This window comes from Festucalex cinctus, chromosome 1, assembly GCF_051991245.1.
Source record: "Festucalex cinctus isolate MCC-2025b chromosome 1, RoL_Fcin_1.0, whole genome shotgun sequence".
Classification (NCBI taxonomy): domain Eukaryota; kingdom Metazoa; phylum Chordata; class Actinopteri; order Syngnathiformes; family Syngnathidae; genus Festucalex; species Festucalex cinctus.
This window is the reverse complement of record NC_135411.1, coordinates 20,601,392-20,622,806: the sequence shown is the minus strand read 5'-3', so window position 1 is coordinate 20,622,806 and position 21,415 is coordinate 20,601,392. Positions and strand designations below refer to the sequence as shown.

At 39.8% G+C, this 21,415-nt stretch overlaps 2 protein-coding genes across 14 annotated transcripts in view; both read left to right on the top strand.

Annotated features, from left to right (window-relative positions):
- The first annotated feature begins 1,283 nt into the window (after positions 1–1,283).
- On the top strand, positions 1,284–7,197 carry LOC144019278 (serotransferrin-like). The gene is made up of 18 exons (XM_077522239.1): positions 1,284–1,452; positions 1,776–1,898; positions 2,206–2,357; positions 2,603–2,705; positions 3,383–3,574; positions 3,653–3,782; positions 3,866–3,921; positions 4,175–4,338; positions 4,438–4,591; positions 4,652–4,812; positions 5,109–5,205; positions 5,274–5,294; positions 5,472–5,636; positions 5,884–6,034; positions 6,353–6,420; positions 6,503–6,684; positions 6,755–6,947; positions 7,046–7,197. The coding sequence occupies exons 2-18, from the start codon at positions 1,841–1,843 to the stop codon at positions 7,087–7,089; spliced, it is 2,091 nt and encodes a 696-aa protein (XP_077378365.1). The 5' UTR covers positions 1,284–1,452; positions 1,776–1,840; the 3' UTR covers positions 7,090–7,197.
- Positions 7,198–8,643: 1,446 nt separating this feature from the next.
- The window catches only part of eif4g1a (eukaryotic translation initiation factor 4 gamma, 1a), a 37,941-nt gene continuing 25,169 nt past the window's right edge, over positions 8,644–21,415 (top strand). For 4 of the 13 annotated variants that reach the window (XM_077522228.1, XM_077522190.1, XM_077522181.1 and 1 more), the window contains exons 1-7: positions 8,645–9,129; positions 12,433–12,560; positions 12,669–12,755; positions 13,634–13,666; positions 15,194–15,214; positions 17,101–17,280; positions 19,207–19,306. In XM_077522228.1, coding sequence (XP_077378354.1) covers positions 12,486–12,560; positions 12,669–12,755; positions 13,634–13,666; positions 15,194–15,214; positions 17,101–17,280; positions 19,207–19,306 — 496 coding nt within the window. In that variant the 5' untranslated portion in view covers positions 8,645–9,129; positions 12,433–12,485. Of the gene's footprint in view, positions 9,130–9,574; positions 10,132–12,432; positions 12,561–12,668; positions 12,756–13,633; positions 13,667–15,193; positions 15,215–17,100; positions 17,281–19,206; positions 19,307–21,415 lie in introns of those variants that run through there. The other 9 variants (XM_077522212.1, XM_077522147.1, XM_077522130.1 and 6 more) reach the window with 6 other exon arrangements.

Below are 21,415 nucleotides of genomic sequence, written 5' to 3'. Positions count from 1 at the left end.
ATTATCTCCGCAGGGAGCTACAGAACTTGCTCCCCAAGGTCTCCACTGTGAATATGCGGACCTCGTAACCAAGTAAAGGCCACAGTATTCTAGGTGGAATCCCAGGCTGGCATTTGCTTGCTTCTGTTCCTGGCAGGTGAACTGAACTGATGCAGAGGCTACTATCAAACACCTTGCCTCAACTCTGAACAGGCTTCTCGAAGATGAATGGAAGTTGTTTCCCTTCGGTGTTGAATCGGAACCTGTTGCTGGCCTTGCCCTTCATCACCACTCTTGATCTGGACTTGGCTGGTTTGAAACTCATTCGAGCTCACTGATGTGTTTTCCCTCGTTTGCCAAACACATCAGTATTCTACACAAGGTAGTTAAACAGATTTTGTACCATACAAATTTAAAACCCTAATGAGTAAAAACAGTTTTTTTTTGTACAGTGCAGCAGTACAATGGAACCAACTGCCAAAAGAATTAAAAATGAGTGGATCTTTACATGTTTTTAAAATGGCTCTCAAATTATGGTTACAAAGCAACTCTTAATTATTTAATGCTACGTAATGTTTGAAAATTTGAATGTTTGAATTTTGAAATTTTAACTTAATATTTGTTGATGAAATTATGTCTTTTATGTCTCTTGTTTTTTGTTATGTTATGTGTTGAGGACCACAATGGAAATAAGCCTTCTGGCTTTATTGTGTTTTTATCCTCGGTGATAGCTGACTGAGTGATTGGATATATGTTGTGTATTATCACCAAATAAAATCAATCAATCAATCAATCAATCACTGTTTTTCTTTTGGCTTTGTTTGACTCAGCATGAGAATCATCATTGAGTGTTTTGTGGTGTCTGCTGTATTTTGTGTTAATGACACATTACATATATACTTGTTCACTTATCGAATTATTTTGTTATTAATTTAGGATTAATTTCATTTATTTACCTGATATTTTGTTTTTTTTTTGTTATTCTTGTTTTGTTTTTACGACGTGACAAATTTTTATATAGATAGTTTTAAGTGCTTTAAAAATAAAATTGAGTTGATGTTTTTATTTGAAAAAATAAATAAATAAATAAATAAATATATATATATATATATATATATATATATATATATATATATATATATATATATATATATATATATATATATATATATATATATATATATATATATATAATAAAGCGCTGTGGTCTCATTCAAAACACAGTGTAACATTTTTTGAGACACTGGAAAGGGTTAATGGCATCATATCTATTAATTTTCAATCTTGCCTGCAGCCATGGCTCTCCCTCATTTCCTCTGGCCACCACTAGGAGCGTCCTTACCTCTTTGGCCGCCCAGCTGGTTGCAGCACCTGAGGTCAATCAGCACTCAGGTTGGACAAGAAATAAAAGGAGTGGTGAGGACTTGGTGGTCATCTCTTCAGTGTTCTTCACTTTGTGGCACAAGGAACAAGGTAACTGAACAACGTAGGGTGGTTTGTGTTGTCAAAATGTTTGCTTGCTTGTTGACTAGGTTCATACCAGGTTCCCCCTGCCAGTATGTCTAGCTTTACAAATGGTACCTAGTAGTTTGGTTGGTTCTGTTCAGTCTGTCATTTCTTTTATGTATTTATTCTGGGGGGAGATAATACTTGTGAGTTGACCTCAGCCAATGAGCCTGTCACATTTGCGGGGTGCTGGTGAAACGCCACCCTCTCAGTTCTGCATTCATAAAAACACCCACCAAGTGAGGAAACTTGAGCAGACTGTCACTTATCGCACCTGCTCTCTCCTCTAGTCCAGAGTGTGGTTATAAGAGGACTCTGACTGCAGCTCACTCTGCTGACCTCGAGACGGTCCACCATGAAGCATCTCCTCTCATCACCTCCAAGTCCTACGCTACTGCTGCTCAGCTACTTTGGTAAAGGCCAATATTTTACATATGAAAAAATATTCACCAGCTTTTAGCCATGGCTGAGGCTATCTTAATTAAATGGCACATTACCCAATAGTACATTGTTGATCAGGATATCACAGGGCTCTAATAGTTAATTTATTTATTTTTTGCTCATAATTGAACCTTACCAGTTTGCTGCAGTAGTAGCTATGTAAAATATTTGAGTCCCGATTGGTAAACTGTCATCACTAGTATGCTTGCTCTATGAGGTACTACTCCATCCTATGCACTACTTTGCTGTGTTACTTTATTCCCTCCACTCCCCACGCAGTAGCTGTTGTGCTGTCGGCCACCACCGAGCATGTGAGGTGGTGCGTCATATCTGACAATGAGCACCAGAAGTGTTTGGACCTTGCCGTCAAGGCGCCAGTCTTCACCTGCGTCAGGAGACTTAATTCTTTGGGATGCATCACTGCCATTCATGTGAGTGTATTTATTTCCCAAGTGGATCTTAAATAGAATGTCTGTATAGTATTTTGAACATGCCACAGTTAAACGGTAGAGGTTCTATCCTGAACTTTCTTCCTATGCTTGCATAGAGGGCTAGAGACGTAAAAACTAGTTTGCCTGTTTTTGTTGCTAGTCTCTTGAGAGCCAGAAAAGTTAAATGTAGCAAGTTGGCAACAGTGGCTAATGTCACTTTTCTTTTTCTCAATTTGTCTGGACAGGAGGGTGCAGCAGATGCCATCACATTGGATGGAGGAGACATCTACACTGCTGGCCTGGAGGACTACAAACTCCATCCCATAATTGCTGAGGATTATGGTGCCAGTAAGTCAATCATTCATTAACCATGAAGACTTAAGTAATGGTATGGAACTTTATTGATCAATGGTGGCTTTTCCACCAACAAGCCCAGGATTTTTTTTAGTTCTGGGAGTTTTTGGTTGCAAAAGTTCAGCACTGAATTCATAATTATTTCCAGTGTCTTAGTTCTCCGTAATTCAAATGAGTTAGATGCCAGCCAATGTAAAAACACTCCCCCGCCCCCATTTGACCAACCAATCAGCCATGTGCATTGCATTCCAGCCTTGCTCAGCAAGACCCTGCTGCTGAGAGTACTTGGATGCCCCCTGGTGGAATTCAATTACCCTGGTAATTGTTGTTGTTGTTGTTGGTGGAAAAACGCATAAACTGATAAGTTCCAGTTGTGGAAAAGCCCCTATTGAGTAGTGTTTTGACCTGATTAATTTAAATCGGGGGTGGGCCGAGTCCTGTAAGTTCATTTCAACACAGATGATTCCAATCAACATGATCGTTCTCAGGCTTGTGCAGAGCTTGCTGATCATATATTGGAGAAGCTAAACCTCCAACAACTCCAATCCTGAAATGGTTTGCCCTCCCCTGATTTAAATTGACAATATCAGAAAATGCACTTCTGTAGAATTGATAGAGGAAATCCCTTACTTCTATCCACCCCAAATAACACAATTCTTGAATCTGTTCAGATTCAAATAGTTGCTACTACGCAGTCGCTGTGGTTAAGAAGGACTCCGGGTTCGGCATCCGAGACCTGAAAGGGAAGAGATCTTGCCACACTGGCTTGGGAAAATCTGCCGGCTGGAACATCCCAATTGGCACTCTGATGAAGTTGGGTGTGCTGAATTGGGGAGGCATTGAGGCTGAAACTCTTGAGGCTGGTGAGTGATGCCATTGTTTAGACCTGATTTCAACTACTTTGCTTTGTGAAGCCAACAATTATTTTTGTATGTGTGCAGCTGTGGGAAACTTCTTCTCCAAGAGCTGTGCCCCTGGAGCAGAACAGGGTTCCCAACTGTGTACAAGCTGCAAGGGAGACTGCTCACGTTCTCACAACGAACCTTACTATGACTACAGTGGTGCATTCCAGTGAGCAGTCCTCCCCACTCAGTTTTTTTTTTGTTTTTAACTGCACTTCTCATTAAAATAAAATGGGCAAAAACTCTTACTAGGTGCCTGGTAGAAGATGCTGGTGATGTGGCGTTTGTCAAGCATCTGACTGTACCAGGTGAGTACCTTCAATATACTCTGCCTTGTGTTGATTACTTTTTTAAAACTGTATAAAAGCTTCACTTTTAGCATCACACAGCTCTTGTCTCTGAACCCATTTGGGATCAAGAGAGATGAATGATAAACTGCAACATTTTCCTGCCATGTGTGTACAGTGCTACAAAGATCTTAATATTTAGAACAAGACTCACTGCACTGTTTTTTGTTTTTGTTTTTTTGTTTTTTTTCTCTCTCTTCCCCCATCCTTGCAGACAACATGAAGGCTAACTACGAGCTGCTGTGCATGGACAACACCAGAGCACCCATTGACGAGTACAAGGAATGCCACCTTGCCAGGGTACCCGCTCATGCCGTGGTCACCCGCCAAGACCCACAGCTGGCTGAGTTGATCTGGACCAGCCTCAACACAGTGCAGGTAGGAGACTCGCAATTGATTTCAGAAATGATTGTTTGTAGGAGTAGATTCATGGAGGGATTGGGGAACTCCCCCCTATTTTTATTTTTTTTTAAATAGGACTTTGACCTGTTCTCCTCTGAAGCATATGCACCTGCCAAGAATCTGATGTTCAAAGACTCAACTGAAAACCTTGTCAGGTTGCCTGCAAACGTCAGCGCCTGCCTGTATCTGGGTGCCAGCTACTTGGGCATTGTGCGCGCCCTCAACAAAGGTAACAAACTCAATTGACCACAGGTGAACACTTTAAGGAAAATTTTACATCACTTTTCAGACATTACTGCAGCCGGATCAAATGCCATCACATGGTGTTCTGTGGGCATGAGCGAAAATTGGAAATGTGACGTATGGAGGGTCAAGGGCATGGTGGATGGCAAAAACAAAATTCTGTGCCGGAGTGCACCAACTGTGGAAGAGTGCCTGAAGATGATTGTGGTAACATGACAAATCTGTACCGCATACACGTTTTGTAGAGGCCCCTTGGAAATGGCACGCACATCAATATCTTTACATTATGGAAGTCTGACATGTTATAATTCTCACCATCATAATTTTTGCCAAATACAATCAAGTATCCAAAAGATGGCAAATTCTCATACTCCCCACTCGGTGTAATATAATATGGAGAATATAAACTGACTCATTCACATAACTGGCTGGAGATTCCTATAGAACAGGACACAAGAGTTTTCTATTGAAGAGGATTTCAGCCATTTTATCTTTCACTTTAGAGCAAAGATGCAGATGCAATGTCAGTGGATGGAGGGGAGGTGTACACCGCTGGACAGTGCGGTCTGGTTCCAGCCATGGTGGAACAGTATGATGACGGTAAAAAGAGCAACTTGTTTGTGTTGATTCTGGCTTGCAAGTAACATTTCTGCCTTTTCTCTCCACAGCGAAATGCGACAAAGATGGAGGTAAATCCATTTTCTTGTACTGCTTGTCATTGTTGGTCTTAGTTGACTTTGGATGCAAAGTGTATACAGCTGGAACTGCTTGCCTGACATGGACAAACTACTATTCAGTTTCAATGAACTTGATAGACCACTTTGCAGTGTCATTTTTCTTAAGATTTATTTAAATCGTTTATTTAGCCTCAGCATCCTCCTATTATGCCGTCGCTGTGGTGAAGAAGGGTTCTGGTGTGACTTGGGCCACTCTGAGGGGCAAGAGGTCCTGCCACACAGGCTTTGGCAGAACCGCCGGCTGGAACATCCCCATGGGTAAAATCTACAAAGAGACCAATGACTGCAACTTCAGTAAGTACACTTGTATGTGAAATGCATTACTAAATTTTAATTGGCCATTTTTGAGATGGCAAGTGTTTTAGCCGGACACCTACAGGCAACCAATATGAATGACAGCTCGTTGAACAGTTAATTTTCAAACTTTGCCAACACTGGTGTAGCACATTACAATTAATGTAGGAGCAGTTGCTAGTTTACTACCACAGGTAACTCCTATTGCCTAAAACATTAACAGCATTGCCTTGTGCTGTTTCCTCAGCCAAGTTCTTCAGTAGCGGCTGCGCCCCCGGATCCCCGGCAGGTTCACCATTCTGCACTCAGTGTGCAGGCAGTGGCAAAACTGTGTATGATAAAGCAAAGTGCCAGGCCAGTTCAGATGAGAAGTACTATGGCTACGCTGGAGCCTTTAGGTAAAGTCTTAATGGTGTTCTATTTCACATGGCCTCAGCGGCGCATATTAAGAAGTTGCTGCCTTCAGTCCCATCTGACTGGAATAGTGATTTGACTTTTGGCAAATAAAGCCAGGTCCATGCATCCAGGGGAACCAAAAAAAGCAAACTCGCTTTCACTATCAGTTTAGTCTTCACTTTAAGGTCCCATGCAATTTGAGTATGGCTAAAAGTTGGAGTACCTGGAAAGATAACAGCTCTACTGAAATGGCAGTACTAACCACAATTACACCCTGCTGCATTGGTAGATGGAAGCTAGTTTAACTGTCTACTTTTCAGATGTCTTGTTGAGGGTGCTGGTGACGTGGCCTTCTTTAAACATACAACTGTTGCAGAAAACAGTGATGGTAACATGACTCATAAATTACTCCTCCCCCCCCCCCCCCCCCCCAAAAAAAAGCATCATGTCAAATTTGTTCTTCATTGCAGGAAAAGGCCCAGTATGGGCTGCTAATGTCTCAAGCAGCGACTACAAGCTGATTTGCCCCACCAATGGGTCAGTGCCAGTCACGGACTTTGACTGTTGCCACCTGGCAGCCTCACCAGCACACGCTGTGGTGACCCGGCCTGAGACGCGTGATATTGTTGTCAAAATTCTTCAGGAACAGCAGGTAGGAAGTACTTTATTGCCTCATAAGTGTCTTCTTTTATTTTCCCGAATTTTCTATTCCATCTTTCCAGACGCATTTCGGCAGAAATGGCAGCAACCCCGCCTTCGCTATGTTTGAGTCTGCACCTGAGAAGAACCTCCTTTTCAAAGACTCCACCAAGTGTCTCCAGGAGGTGCCAAGCGGATGCAGTTACAAGACCTTCTTGGGACCAGATTACATGGATGCCATGACCTCACTGAGGCAGTGCACTGACTCCACTCCAGGTTTGGATGTTTGGGCTTAAACTGCCCTCAAAGCATGTTAAAATCTGATCTTGTACTAGAAGCACATCCACATTGTCTTTTCATTTTGTCTTCTACAGATCTGGAGAAACTGTGCACGTCACACACCTGTCAAGGCAACTAGATGGCTAAAACTACTCCACTTCAAGATATTTTGCAAAAGCCTTTCTGTTCATTATCTAACATGTACCTCATTTGTCAAATAAAAGCCTGTTCAATTACTTGCTCTGAATGTGACCAGAAAAGTATGTTGGTGTTAAGTTTAGGGATGCACAATAATGCTATCTTCAACTGATATCAATAGTTAATGTAATGAGTGCTGATAATTGTTTGCACAACTAACTTCAAACTTAATATACTTGAATCCTCGATGGCTAATGTGTACAAATTGAAACATTGTGTAAAGCACCATGAAACTAAATTTTATTTCTCTGCTTCAAACACAACCTTTAACTCATTTTGAGGTTGCTAAAACAAGTCACTTAAAAAAAAATAATAACTTGGAAAGATGGTAAAGAGAGCCAGCACTGGTGACTGCCATGATGCAGCTTCTGTGAACACAAGGTCTCACACATGACATCAAAAATATGCTATACTACCATGGGGAGGGGATGAGTTGGGTGCAACTTGAGCCACAAACAGATGGATGAATGTGGCATATTGATTTTCTTTTATCTGTATGACAAATTGGTTAACCATTGGCAACAGTTATCAGTTGGTTTCTTGATTCATCTGACTTCAAATTGGTCTATAAACAGATTGTGTATCCCTAGTTAAGTCAAAAATTATATATATTTTTTTCCTTTTTTTTTGTAGCTTAGCACCAATAAGAAAATGGTGCATTAGAATTTGAGTGGACTACTAGAACTTGAATGTATATGTAAAGTGTAACTTTTTTTTTTTTTTTTTTTAAACCTTGGAGTTGGAGATACTGTGAACCCCACCAGTTTCCTCTGCACTGAATTTTGACATTGAACCTTTTACTCAAACAACCCCAGACCAAGACATAGGTTTGTGGTTCAATGAAAACAATTACTGTATGCGTGTGTGTCCGCTCCATATTTCTTTAGTATCTTGTTTCAAAGCGCTTTGAAATCGTACAGATGTTTTGGTCAATCAGGTAGACCATTCCACAACCTCACACCGTGGACTGATATGCGCATTACTTTGTGGTGTGGATTGGAGTCTGCTTATAATTCAATGTTTCTCTGAATTTGTACACTGTATTTCTGTCATTAAATTTATTTTGGATGCTTAAGTCTTGCTTTATACATTATTTGTGCTGCTGTGTTGCTTCGTTTCCCCGAATGCATAAGTCAAACTTGTATCGTATCACTGTCAAACGACTTTTTCACATTGTGGTCTTCTTTCGCTTTTCAGGCTGGCAGCAAGAAGCTTCCGTACATTACTGAATGTTTTTCTAAAGTATAGTGTATTATAAAGCACCATATTCTCATTAAAACACATTGCAACGTTTTTGAGACGCTGGAACCGATTCCTAGAGTCCCATTTTAATGGGGAAAGTTGACTTGAGATGTTTTGAGGGATACAGTGGTCAAGAAACAAATTAGTGTCTCAAGGTACCACTGTATATATATTTTTTCCATTGCATATACCCCATTTGCAGGCTCGGCTGCTGAGCCCTCGTCACGTGACGGAGGCGCCGGCCTCCTCCCTGGCACGTGCATTTACCCCGGAAGTGATCCGGGCGGCTAGGCGGCGCACGTACCCCGGCAGCAGGGCACTGCTACACCGGCTTCCTCGGCACGCAACATCGCGCGCTATGGCGTCGCTCTGAGTTCACTCACACGGCAGTTGTGTACATACCGAACCGGCAATCCGTCACCATCGGCGCCTTGATAATGGACCTCCGGTCCAGGGGCTTTTTTCGGGGCCATCGGAATCAACAGTAGTACTCGTCAAGGACGAAATTGTTTGATTTTTCATCACTGTCACACGCCCCGGGATTTCGTCAAGTGACAGGAGTAGAGCCGGTTAGCCGTAGCTAGCTCGCTAAGTCAGTAACCAAAGAAGGGCATCTTGGTTTGGAGTCGGACTGGGGAAAAGAGTACCGGGGAGCGTCAGTATCACAATCCCCACAGAGGACCCGACGAGAGGCAGACTCCCGGGTTGCAATCCAGCCGCTCCTTCACACGTTATCCCGGTAAGAATCCCATTCGAAATGAAAATGTTCGCTCGGGCTTCAATTCGTAGTCGCGTTCGAACAAGGCCCCATGCCGGCTGTCATCCCGGCGTGGATTTTACGAGCTAAGCCGGAATACCTTTAAAAAAAAGTCATCATGTGAAAATGTCCAAATGTGTTGTGCTTGTAGTTTGTTGTCTAGCGCTTTCGATGTGCGGATTGCAGGGCAGCTTTGAGCTAATCGCGACCACCATTAGCCGCATTACAGCCACGGGGTTCTCCTTGCTAATCTTCAGATGGTTGCCACCCTTTAGGCTCCACGCCATGTACTTTCGCTCTTTTCCTACGTCGATACGACGATTTATCGCCCCTTTTGACGTCAGCTGATTTGTTATGATTGAGCTTATTGGTCGAATCCGTCTTGTAGGGTGTAGGTGTTTTTATTGATAAAATAAAATAAAATTGCCCCGGTTTCAGTGTTCTCATGGAGCCGGCCGGGGCCTGTAATGAAATCCACTTGACACACAGTTGCGGCGCTAACGCTGAAGGCTAACGTTGACCCACGATAGTTTCACTCAATGTCGACGGTTGGAGCACTATTTCGATTTATGTCTCATTTTGTTGTTGTTTAAAAGCAATATTAGATCAAAATGGGCTGCGATGGGGGAACTCTTTTCGGTGAAATAAAACGGGACACATCGACCGGCCACGTAGTATAACCCAAGCAATATGTCTCTTGACAGTGGGACACGTATCATTGGCCCGGCTGCTACTTTCTCCCCCAGCTTTCACCGGGACTGTTGTCCTATTCTTTGAAGCAGCTCCCCTTTTATGTTTGAACTTCACAGTGGGCTTTATATGACTCTCCTTTTATCCGCGATACAGAGAAACCGAGTGAAAATTAGCCGTGAGTTTCCTTGAAAAGAGCATGGCGTTAGCTAATGCTAACGTCAGTCACCGTGTTAGCAAGTGATGGCAAGACGACTATTCGAGAAGTAAATGGGAAACTGCGTTCTTGTTAAGGTATCGTATTTCCTCTTTATGAAGTACACACACAGATTTTTAGGATTTTTTGGGATGTTTATTTTAAGCACAAGTCAGTGACACTGAAAATGATCTTTGACCTCATGTGTCCATTTTCTTCAGTTCCTCTCCACCAGACCACTGATGACATAACAATTTAAACTACAGAGTCCACAAAGTCTCTTTATAATTAAAACAAAAAGCATTAAGTAGTGTTTATTAAATATCAGTGGCTGTCAGGTTTTAATAAGGTTCAATTTGTCCGCACTTGAACAAAATATGAACTACAGCATGTGCAGTCTCCTTACAGTTGACAAAAATGTATTACAAAACTTTGTTGAGAGGAATTTGCACAGTCAATTACGGTGTGTTCACAGTCTCCTTACATTTAATAGATGTTTTATGAAAGTGACTCGAGCTCGGTTAAATGATTGCATGTGTTTCTTATGTACTCAGTGAGGTGGCTGCATGTGGGTGGCTTCGCAAATCAAACATTTCCAGGCTGGTTGGGGGTTTGAAAGAGATGGCCCTATTCCCAGGCCACCATGTTCACCAGATGTAACTTCCCTGAACTTAGCACATAGTGTTTTAAAGACATCGTCTGTGGGACCAATGCACGGGAGATTGATCTAAATGAAAACATCACCACCACCATTGCCGTTGCCTACATAGAAATTGAATACAGTCTTGATGTGGTTTGTTCAACTAATGGTATTAAATTGTATTTGCATTCTTTCCTTAAAGGAACACAAGACTAATGAAAAACTACCCAGCTATCTGTGAAATGGTTACTTTCAACTCATCCCTGAAAAAAATGCCAATTTATGTTGAGCAAATATGATTTTATACCACTTTTATGAATATTTTTGCGTTAAGTACTGTATCGGGCATTTTGGTCCCCTTACAACATAAAAGCACTTCTTCAAAAGCAGTACAGCCATGGAGGACGCGCCAAAGATTTGTTTCCAACCGAAAGCCTGATAAAACTGGCAGGTCCAGCCGCCGTTGAGTCGAAGTGGACGGTATCCGGGTGACTTGTACTCTGCTAGGCTAAGCTACATGTCGTGTGCTCAGCACGCTTTAGCCCACATTTGGAGCGGCTACCCCCCATTTCCACACGGAATGACATGAAACCGGACGTGTTGAGGACTTTACTCTGAACAGAATTGGCGCAGTACTTGGGATCGAAGACGTCTTTCTCGCTTATTATGTCAGCAAATTCCCATTGAAATGAGAGAAGACGGCCTCTGGTTACGCACGGGTTACATCATCACGATCACGTGTCCAGGAACATGGTGTCCCACATTGTACGATCTTATTCTGATACTTAATTGGTTTAAAATAAAATTCAGGGAATAGGATGCCAGAGATATTTGCACTTTTAAAATGCCAAATCTAATACGAAAAATGATAAGTGTTGTATTGCTTTAATATTTCAGTTGCAATTTCATATGAGATTATTTATTCAATTTATTCTCTTCCCGTGCGTTGAACATAAATATTTTGTTGTAATTTAGGAAATTAGTTGTTCACTTACTAAAGGCTTTGACTTGCATTCTTTTAAACGTTCACTACAACAATGTCACAAAATTCTAACAAGTGTGGCGTAAACGTAAATCAGTAAATTATAAGTCATATTACAACAACGACGCAAACAAATCTGTGGCCTTTATCACTTAAACTTTATCATCACCCCCCCCCCCCCCCAAAAAAAACAATAAAAAATTGCAGCCTTTCAAATTTGAAAATTATATTCTGCTGCACCGCAATGTTGACTTAAATTTGAATAATTATACTAGCTTCTTGAGGTGTATTAAATGAGGCAAACAAAGTTTAAATATTTGCTCATTTTGTAATTTTCTATTTTTCATTTGTACTGTTTTAAATGGTAAATAAGACGACACTTTTGTACTGCTTATTACCTACTCTACAGGTAGTATGTGCTTGGCTAAGGGTCTTAAAACAATGGTGAATGGAACACCTTGCGATCACTGTCGGTGAAAACTCAACGACTCGTAATCATTTGCAAATGTGATGAGGACTCAAGTATGGCCCACAAAAGCCATGCAAATTAACGTGAGACAGACGGGGGTAGAAGAAGGAGGAGGAAGTGGTGGTGATGGCAGTGGCGTTATCATGGGCGAAACCGTAGACCACACCCTTGCTTGCTGTCAATCTAGACGGTGCTGTTTGTATTTTCAAATGATGAAGGAAGTTTGCATTTCCTTACAGTTATGGTGCAAATTATTACTAATAATTGTGTGCTTGTGTTGTTGTCTCCCCCCCCCCCCCCGAAAAAAGGAAAGGTTGGCAACACATCGCCACCCTAATGCAGAACCATAAAAGAACGTGAAATGAATAAACCACCGCAGCCTATACCGGGACCCACCTCTGTCCCAAACCCTTCCCCTTCCCCTGGATTGACACCGGTAAGTGACCCCAGCTTGAGTCATTGTATTTTGGGGAGACACGGTTGCTTGATCATGTCTGTTTAACCCCCTCCCCTGGACATTTATTTATTTATTTGTTGTGTTAAGGCCGCATACGGACCTGGGCAGCCTCCATCTCTTGTCTTCGCCACACCTCCACCCCCACCAATGAACTCCGCTCCCCAGCCAAGACAGGTGTGGTCCATTGCGTGCTGTTTTTGGGGGGTATTCAAGTCATATTCAAATTTGAACACATGGGAACTTATGGGAACAATACCAGGCATTTACAAAAATGAAAGTTGTCTCTTAATAGGGGATCTGAGATATAGTTGTTGAAAATATATTCTGGGAAAATGTTTTGGAGCCTCCTCATTTTCCACTTTTTATTCTTTGTTGAAAGTCAAGCAGTTCAAGTCCAACATTTAATTTTTACATGGTACAAACTAATATAAGTCAACTTTTGATCGGCTGTTTAATGAATCAAAATGTTAGCATACATTTTTTGCTTATATTGTGAGTCTTTTTTTTTTTTTTTTCTTCTTCTTCTTCTTTTGTAACTGTTCTGTGCTTTCATTTCAGAGTACATCGGGACACCAAACTATGAATTCCAATTAAAAAAAAAATTGTGGTGTTCTAAAACTTTTGACCTTATTTTATATTTTCACATATTTTTTCCCCTATTTTTTAGATGTTTTTATTTGCATTGCATTGTGAGCCAAAATCTTGGGTTCCAGCAAACTCAAGAGATTTGGGGGGGAAACAATGGCGTAATTAGCCTTGCGTGTGTGCAAGGAGAGATATATCTTGCATAGATATCTGCTTATCACAAAATGTTCATATGAGACGTTTCTATTAAAGTAACCTAAATTCCCATCAGTTCCCATGGATGTTTCTAATTTGGATGATTTCCCAAATTCCCTGGCTTAACTTGGCATGGAAATTTCCTGGAAATTGTCCACTACTTATTCGCTACTTGAGCTAAACTTGCTTGTGTGTTGTTGTTGTTTGCGTGTCACTGCTTATTTCTCTGCCCGTGATCTTTACTTCTTCCCTCTGTTCTGCTGTTCTCCCAGTTTGCCGCAGGGCCCCGTACGTTACACCAACAGGTACTAACACCACCCGCACAGTCGCATCCTGCCTCCCCTGTGTCTCTTTAGCGCTGCGCATGTTGTCCGCGATGTAGCTGAGAATGCTCTGTCTAGTGGAAATAGTCGACCTCTCATTGGCTCCTCTGTCAGTTGACGCAGGAGAGACGGGAAAAGTCACATTAACCTTTTGAGAGCCTGTCAATCAGGTCTCATGTCGGCTATTGTAATTGATGCTCAACTTGAGCATTAATTTAATCTCATTATGAAACAATTTTTGTAAGTAAAAAGTCACATTTTGTGTAACAATACAACCACAGCAATGCTCTTGATATTTAAAAATCATAATAAACATTTTAAGATGAGAGCATTTTAGAACGCTGGCATAATCAGGGTAGTCGTTATTTTTTTCCCTAAATAATCACCTGCTCATCACAGCATTAACACCCACATGACAAGGACTTGATTTTAGTGGCTTTGTTTGTGGAAAATGTATGTGCAGCGTTAAACCAACAGACTGTTTTATTTCCATTCTGTGAACAAGTCAAGACCATTTCCTGGATCAACTGTTGAAACTTTCACACTGAAAATATCCCAACCACTCAAAAAACAAAGAAACCCTCCCCCACCCCACCAGACAAATGTGAGGCTTGGCCCCATGACTCATTTCCATTTGATTGGATCTGTGGAAATCCTCTTGACAAAGTGTGAAGGCTAGAGCAATTCACGCACTACCTACACTTCAAAAACTGCTCTTAAATCCCAAATTTTTCCCAGACATAAAAAAATCTAAATCAGGTGTCATTGATAACCCTTTAAATAATAATATAATAACAATATTTTGAAAGATTACCCAGTAACGTTTTTAGAGCCCTGTAAATGAAATTATTCTTGTCCATCACACTTGTGACCAGTGGGTTGAAATGAAAAAAATCGGGTTAAAAAAAGTCATGAGGTGAGTATAAATTACTTGATGTAAGCAACTCTTTCAAATATGTAAACACAGCTTGCCTCAAAGCCCCAATCCCCCCCGCCAGCAATATGTTAAACCTAATGTGTTTGTTTGTTTATCAGGAAAATATGTATGAGAAAATAAATGATTTGATGGTTTCTAAAAGCTAAAATAAGAATGATTTAAGAATATTCTCGTACCTTCCAAAATACCATCAGAAAGTGTCAAATATGTCCATTTGAAAATGTCATTGTTCAATGTAATCAGCCTCATCAGCATGAATGAGAAGTTTGCTTAAGTCATTAACACATTATGCCCCCCCGCCCTTTTCCTCTCTTCCGCCTGCATGCGCCTACTAACTTAAAAATGGATCCTGCTCAACTTGCCGGTCTCACTCAACTTCGGATCTGTAAAAACTTGCATGCATAGACGCCGTTGCCAGCCTTTACTGTACTTGGCGCGAGAGTCACGCCCCTGCCTGCCCAACCCCTCCCCCCTCATCAACCTCTCGCAGTCTGCGTCGTTCACACTGTCTCCATTTTCACGTTAATCTCACTCCCTCTCTTGCTTTCTGCTTGTGTGTTGTGCGGCTGAAGGGTGGATACAGAGCGCTACAGGTAACAGCATTTCTCTCGCTGCAGCCAGTGCTGAAACTTCAGTACAGCGAGCCTGTTTATCGCTGGTTGATATGTTTGAGACCTACCAACAAAAACGTGAAAATCCAGGATATAGATAGATAGATTTCCCCTCCCATACATGCATACAGTTCTCCAAATAAGTGTGCTTGTGTCACGTTGTCGATTCATCACTCCCAATTGAGATTTTTTGTAAATTGACACATAACAAAAGAGAATCCCAAATGTTAAACCAAACCAGATCATTCAGTAAGTCTGCTAGTTCAATTCAATTCAAAATTTGTATGTCATCCCTAAAAAAAATAAATAAAAAAAATGAGGGAAGAAAGAAGTAAAACTTATCTGCCCCTGATCAACCCCCAAAAAATGATCAACACAAAATAAACGACAGCAACAGTCAAGTTTTCAATGTAACAAACAAAATAATTCAGCAGCATGAGTTTGTGGTATATATATTTTTCCAGTAATTGTGCTTTTATACATTTTTTCAAAATACAAATAGACTGAGATGATTTAGTTTTATAATCCAGAATGTTCCACAAACTGATACCTTGAGTTGAAATTCAGTGTTCTTTTTGTTTTGTTCTGTGTTTAGGTTTGGAAAAAAAATATATGTTCCTCTTAATTTGTACTCCCTTTCCTTTTTTAGAATTGGATTTGCATGTTAATTGGTAATAGTTTGTAATATAATTTACAAAGGAGTAAAAGTACTGGCCCCAGAAATGATCCCTGGGGCAACCCACAAGTTACACAACTGTGTTTTGATTGTCTGCTATTGAATTTAACATAGTTTTCTATTTTTTTTTAAATAACTGGTAACCCATTGATGTGCAACACCTCTTATACCACGTTTAAACAATTTATGCAATATTTCATAATCGTGTCAAATGCTTTTTTTTGTAAATTCACAAAGACATTTACTAATCTTGTCACATACAATTTTTCCAATATTTTAGAAAGCTGTGGGAGTACAGATATAGGTCTATAATTTAAAAAAACAAAACAAAACAAAAAAACACTCTTATTTCCTTTTTTGAAAAGCGGGGCTACTTTAGCTGTTTTCATTTGTTCTGGGAAAATTCCAGGTATAAGTAAGTTGCAAATGTATGGGAAGAGCTCTATAATCATGTCGATGATTTGCTTTATCAGTGGCATATTCATGTCTGTTTGATTTTTTTTTTTTTTAATTTTTCTTTTAACTTGGTTAATGTTAATATATGAGACGCGCCATAGATGGGCTGACAGAAATTCGCCTAAATGTTAAATAACTGATACTTTGACACATGCAGTGCAGCATCACGTACAAAGTGAGGGCTCTTCATTACGCTGCTTGTCTTTAGGCACACAAAACTAGCAGACTTGCGTGTACATTGTAAATATATGTAAAATGATGGCTTAAAGCTGAGCTCCAGTCAAAAATTGCCTTTGCAATAATATGTTGCGGTATTCAAATTACTTTAGCGTATGTGGAAACTCTTTGATGTTGACTGAAACTGACGTCAAAGTACCTTTGGGCTCACATTGCAAATGTCACGTGACCAAACCCAGAAAGCAGGCGAGCAGTGATGAAGTCATAATTTACCATTAATCAGGATACAATGTTGAGACTAGTGGGGAGAGACGGATTATATTACAGCAAATATTTATTTTTGCCTCGAGTTCTTAAGCAGGGGCAGGAACGAAAAGCCATGATACAACAGGAGATCGCTGTACTGTACACTCTAAATGTGCTATGTACAATTTGCATTTGTTGTGACGTATGCCATCGACCTCAGGTTCGTTTGTCTGCGAAGCACTCACATAGGTTAATCAGAAATCCAAGGCAAGCTGTTTTGTTAATCATACATTTTTCCCGCCAATGTGTCCAGGGTTATTATTCGAACCGTCCGGCAATGGCCACCAACGCGCAGAGGGTCCCAACAAGCAGTGGCCCTCGACCCGTTGGACCCCCCCACGTCTACCCGCCGAGCTCCCAGATGATGATGATTCCCCAGCAGCAGCTCTCGTTCGCCGGCTCCCCTCAGGGTTACTTTCTTCCCCCTGGACAGGTTGGTTCACATGATTTTTTTTTGTTTGTTTTTTTATGGGGGGGTGTCAGGTGATCATTTCAGTTCTCCACAGTACAGTCGGGATCAAGGGTCATGATGGCACTGAAATAGATTTTTCAGATGTCTATACAAGTATCGTTTTTTTTTTTTTTTTTGAACTTTGTACCACATTTCAAAACATGCCTGTACTTTCTATAACTTACTTTGTCAAAATGTTTTGTTTTTTTATTATTATTTATTTTTTACATTTTTCACATAGCAAGTCAGTTTTTAGTTATATAGCATCAATTAACAACAAATGTTATCTCAAGGCACTTTTTATACATTGAGCACGTCAACAACCAAAGTCCCCAAGCATGAGCAAGCACTGTGGGGCAACTGTCTATCTCGACCGGTTGCGTTAAAAGATAGAGACACTAGCTAGAGAAACAAAACGTTTTTTTATTTTTTTATTTATTTTTTTATTTTTTTTAAGTCAGTTCCCATCCATGGAACACAATGTTCTGATAGTGTCTTGACTAATGTTTTTATTTTTTTAATTTCTCAGTACAATCACTGTGCAAGTTGAGTGCACCGAGAAATTTTTAAAGCACGTCGAGTAGATCACTCGCGTTGGGCCGAAACCTCGTAAGTCACAATTCGGGTGTTACTTATTTTTAATTTTAACGTTTTCAAACTCTAGACCAATCCAAAATGTTGAAAGTGGCTTTCTGTTTTTGATAATGGAATGTTAATGGTTGAGCAAAATGTCGTTTTTGAGGTTTCCGTAAAAGTGGCTATTTTGGTACAAGGTTCCAGCCCAACATCGTTAGAAATACAATTGACATTAAAAATGCAATTTTTACTTCTGCACTTACGTGCAATTTCGTTTGTACTTATGTACTTTAATTGAAGTATGGTAAGTTTAAGCACTACTTGTACTTTTGTCAGCCTAAACCCGAGTATCTATTTATAGTAAAGCACACTTTAAGTACTTTCACCAGGTCAGTGGACTAGTGATAGAGTGTCCGCCCTGAAATTGGGAAGTTGTGGGTTCAATCCCCGGCCGGGTCATACCAAGACTATAAAAATGGGACCAGTTCCCTGTTTGACACTCAGGATTAAGAGTTTGAATTAGGGGGATAGATCACCAAACGATTCCTGAACGCGGCCCCTGCTGCTGCTGCTTACTGCTCCCTCCCACTTAGGTGGGTGTGACAATTAGTGGTAGTTTAACTTTTTAACTTTACCACGACTGGATCTGTACCAGATCTGTGCCAATTTGTAGACATCGAAATACATAGATGAGTGGCATAGTCACACTGTCTGGAAAAAAAATCTATATATCTTTACTAGGGGTGTGAATTGCCTAGTACCTGACGATTCGATTCGTATCACGATTCACAGGTCACGATACGAATGGTCACGATTCGATACCGATTAATCCCGATACGAATTTATAAGTCGATTGTTGCGATTTTTTTCCATTCAAATTTAGAAAATACTATCAGTAAATTTGTACATGTACACTGTAAGATTTGTATGAATATATTTATCTAAAACTTGAGGCTTATAACCGTGAGCCACTGTACACAAACAGTTTGCAATCTGTTTCACATTTGAACAGCATTAAAATAAAAATATTAAGGCTTAATGTGCCGTTCATATAACATTCTTCCATGCTCAAGGTGTGAATCATAAAAAATAAATAAAATAAAAAATAAAAAAATAAAATAAAATAAAAAATCGATTCTGCCGATTATTGAATCGATTCGAGAATCGCGCGATGTAGTATCGCGATATATCGCCGAATCGATTTTTTTTTAACACCCCTAATCTTTACATTTAGAAGAGTGAAAGAAGAGACTATAAAATATGGCCTACTGTAAAAATGATACTTTAGAAGTGCTCAGACCATTCACTACTGCTGTTTGTCTGCTTATCCAGTACCGGCCCCCATACATGGCACCTACTCAGCAGTATCCCGTGACCAGCGGTACTGCAGGCTACTATGCGGGAACCAGCCCTGCTGAATACTCCGGCTACGGTAAGAGACTTAACCCTGCGGAAAATGATTCTCTCTCTCTCTCTCCCTCTCTCTCTCTCTCATCTTCACAAATTCATCGTCGTCTGTCATGTTTGAGGGACGTGTCTAGTCTTAGTCTGCGGCCATGTTGGTATCACCCCATCACTCACCGGGTTGGCTGCGTTGGGGAGTTTCATACGGCTGGTCTGTGTTGACTGTTTTGGGGAGAGCAGTGCATGCCGTGTGGCTTTTTTTTTTCTGCTTTGGCCTGTGTTTTTTCTATCTGCGGTCTCAGCTCACGCTACCTCACAGGTTCCATGAAATGCTTTTGAGACCAGAGATTTGTGTTTGTCCACATGAGATACACTGCCATCGGTTTTGGAATTAAATTTCAGGATGAATCTAAAATGCAATGTAACAATTGACCTTAATTTCACTCAACTTTTGCTGTTACATGTCGAACTGTTGAATTTTTCCTTTCTTTTTTCCACATTTTTCTATTTTCTAACAAGGATCTGAACTGCAAAATGATCAGCAGATGTGTGATCCATGAATGGACCAATACATTTCCTGGTTTATTTAGAATTTATATTCAAACAGTCCTCTTCACCAGGCTGTCTGCACGTTGACATCATGAGACCACGATGACCGCAACAATTGATCAGCAGTACTGCAGCAGTGTTATGTTTTAAATAGGATTTGGCCACTGAGCTTTGTGTACCAAAGAGACAAGTGGCTGCCCGCGTGGGGAGAAAAAAATAGTAGTTAAAACATGATCAAAATTCTCCATCTTAAAAAAAAAAAAAAAAAAAAAAAAAAAAAAAAGAAAAAAAAAAGAGCGAGAGAAAGAAATTACGTGACCTTTTCTTCTGCCTACACTGATCTTCTCATGAATAAGTTCCTTTTGTGGTATTGTATGCAAGTCCAGTTTTTAGGACAAGAAATATTTGAAATTTCAGTTGTTTTTGATGCGTCAACTTGGATAGAGGTACCAAAATTGATTAATTGACAACCTAATTGATTATCAAATTAATGGACAACTATTTTAAGAATCAACCAACTACTAACTGGATCGCTTAAAAAAAAAAAAAGTTGAGCGCATAAATCCCGCTTGTGTGATATTTATTTTGTTTAGTTGTTGCTGTTTTATTTTATCACTAAAATGATACCAAATAAACATCAATAATCAATTATGAAACAATCAAGAAAAAAAACTTTTTATACACTTTAGATAAAGCAAAACAACACAAAATAAATTAATAAATATTAAGTGGGTAATTAAATAAGTAAAGTGGGTCATTAAATATGTAAATAAAATTAATTATAAATTAATAGCACAAGAAGTAGGCAAGTGAATAAGTAAATAAAATAAATTAAAAACAAAATACAGCAGATAGAATATTCAATTCTAAAGTGTATTTGATAAAGTCAGCCCCAAGACTTTGAAAAACCCTGGGCCTGTATGATCTTATTGGTAGATATTTTTATTGAAATTTATCGGCCAGTTGGAGGAGGGATTCCCAGATATGCAGATGAAACGAAAATGGTCCAAGAGATAATAGAATTATTATGTTGGACTAGACTTGGGACTCTAATTTGAAGGCATTTTTAATTCAGATTTTCTATAGGTGATATCACATAAAAAAAAGTCCCCCGCAAAAGACTGTTTTTCCACCTCACACGGACAAACGACTCAATTATTAGATTATTTTCAATTTATTTTTTATTTTTTTGTATTCTGTTTGAAGTGAGCAACACAACCAGATTCCGACTTTGAACTGTCGTTTTTGGAAAATCCTGTCACGTTGTTAGGATCAAAAGTAGGAGAAGAAGAAAAAAAAACTTGTGAATTTTACAATTCAGCTTGTTGCAAGAGAACAGCAAGTTTTGAAAAAGTACTGAAATAGTGAACAGTCAAAAGTTTATAGTGCATTTATGGTTCATCCTGAAATTTTGCCTGAAACACTGCCAACTACTTTATGAATGAGAAAATTATTATTATTAGTAGTATTAAAAAATATTTAACATTTTATTTTTCTATATAAGGCAATTGACAACAGATTCTCATTTGAAATGCAGAAAAGCAAATACAAATAAACACAAATCCAACAAACTGTAGTGTACAATGTT

What these genes read in the sequence shown, in the direction of transcription:
- LOC144019278 (XM_077522239.1), top strand. Translation starts at nt 1,841, where the DNA reads ATGAAGCATCTCCTCTCATCACCTCCAAGTCCTACGCTACTGCTGCTC. An exon ending in GGTGGAACAGTATGATGACG is followed by an intron (nt 5,206 to 5,273) that starts GTAAAAAGAGCA and finishes TTCTCTCCACAG; the next exon opens with CGAAATGCGACAAAGATGGA. An exon ending in GGCTACGCTGGAGCCTTTAG is followed by an intron (nt 6,035 to 6,352) that starts GTAAAGTCTTAA and finishes TCTACTTTTCAG; the next exon opens with ATGTCTTGTTGAGGGTGCTG.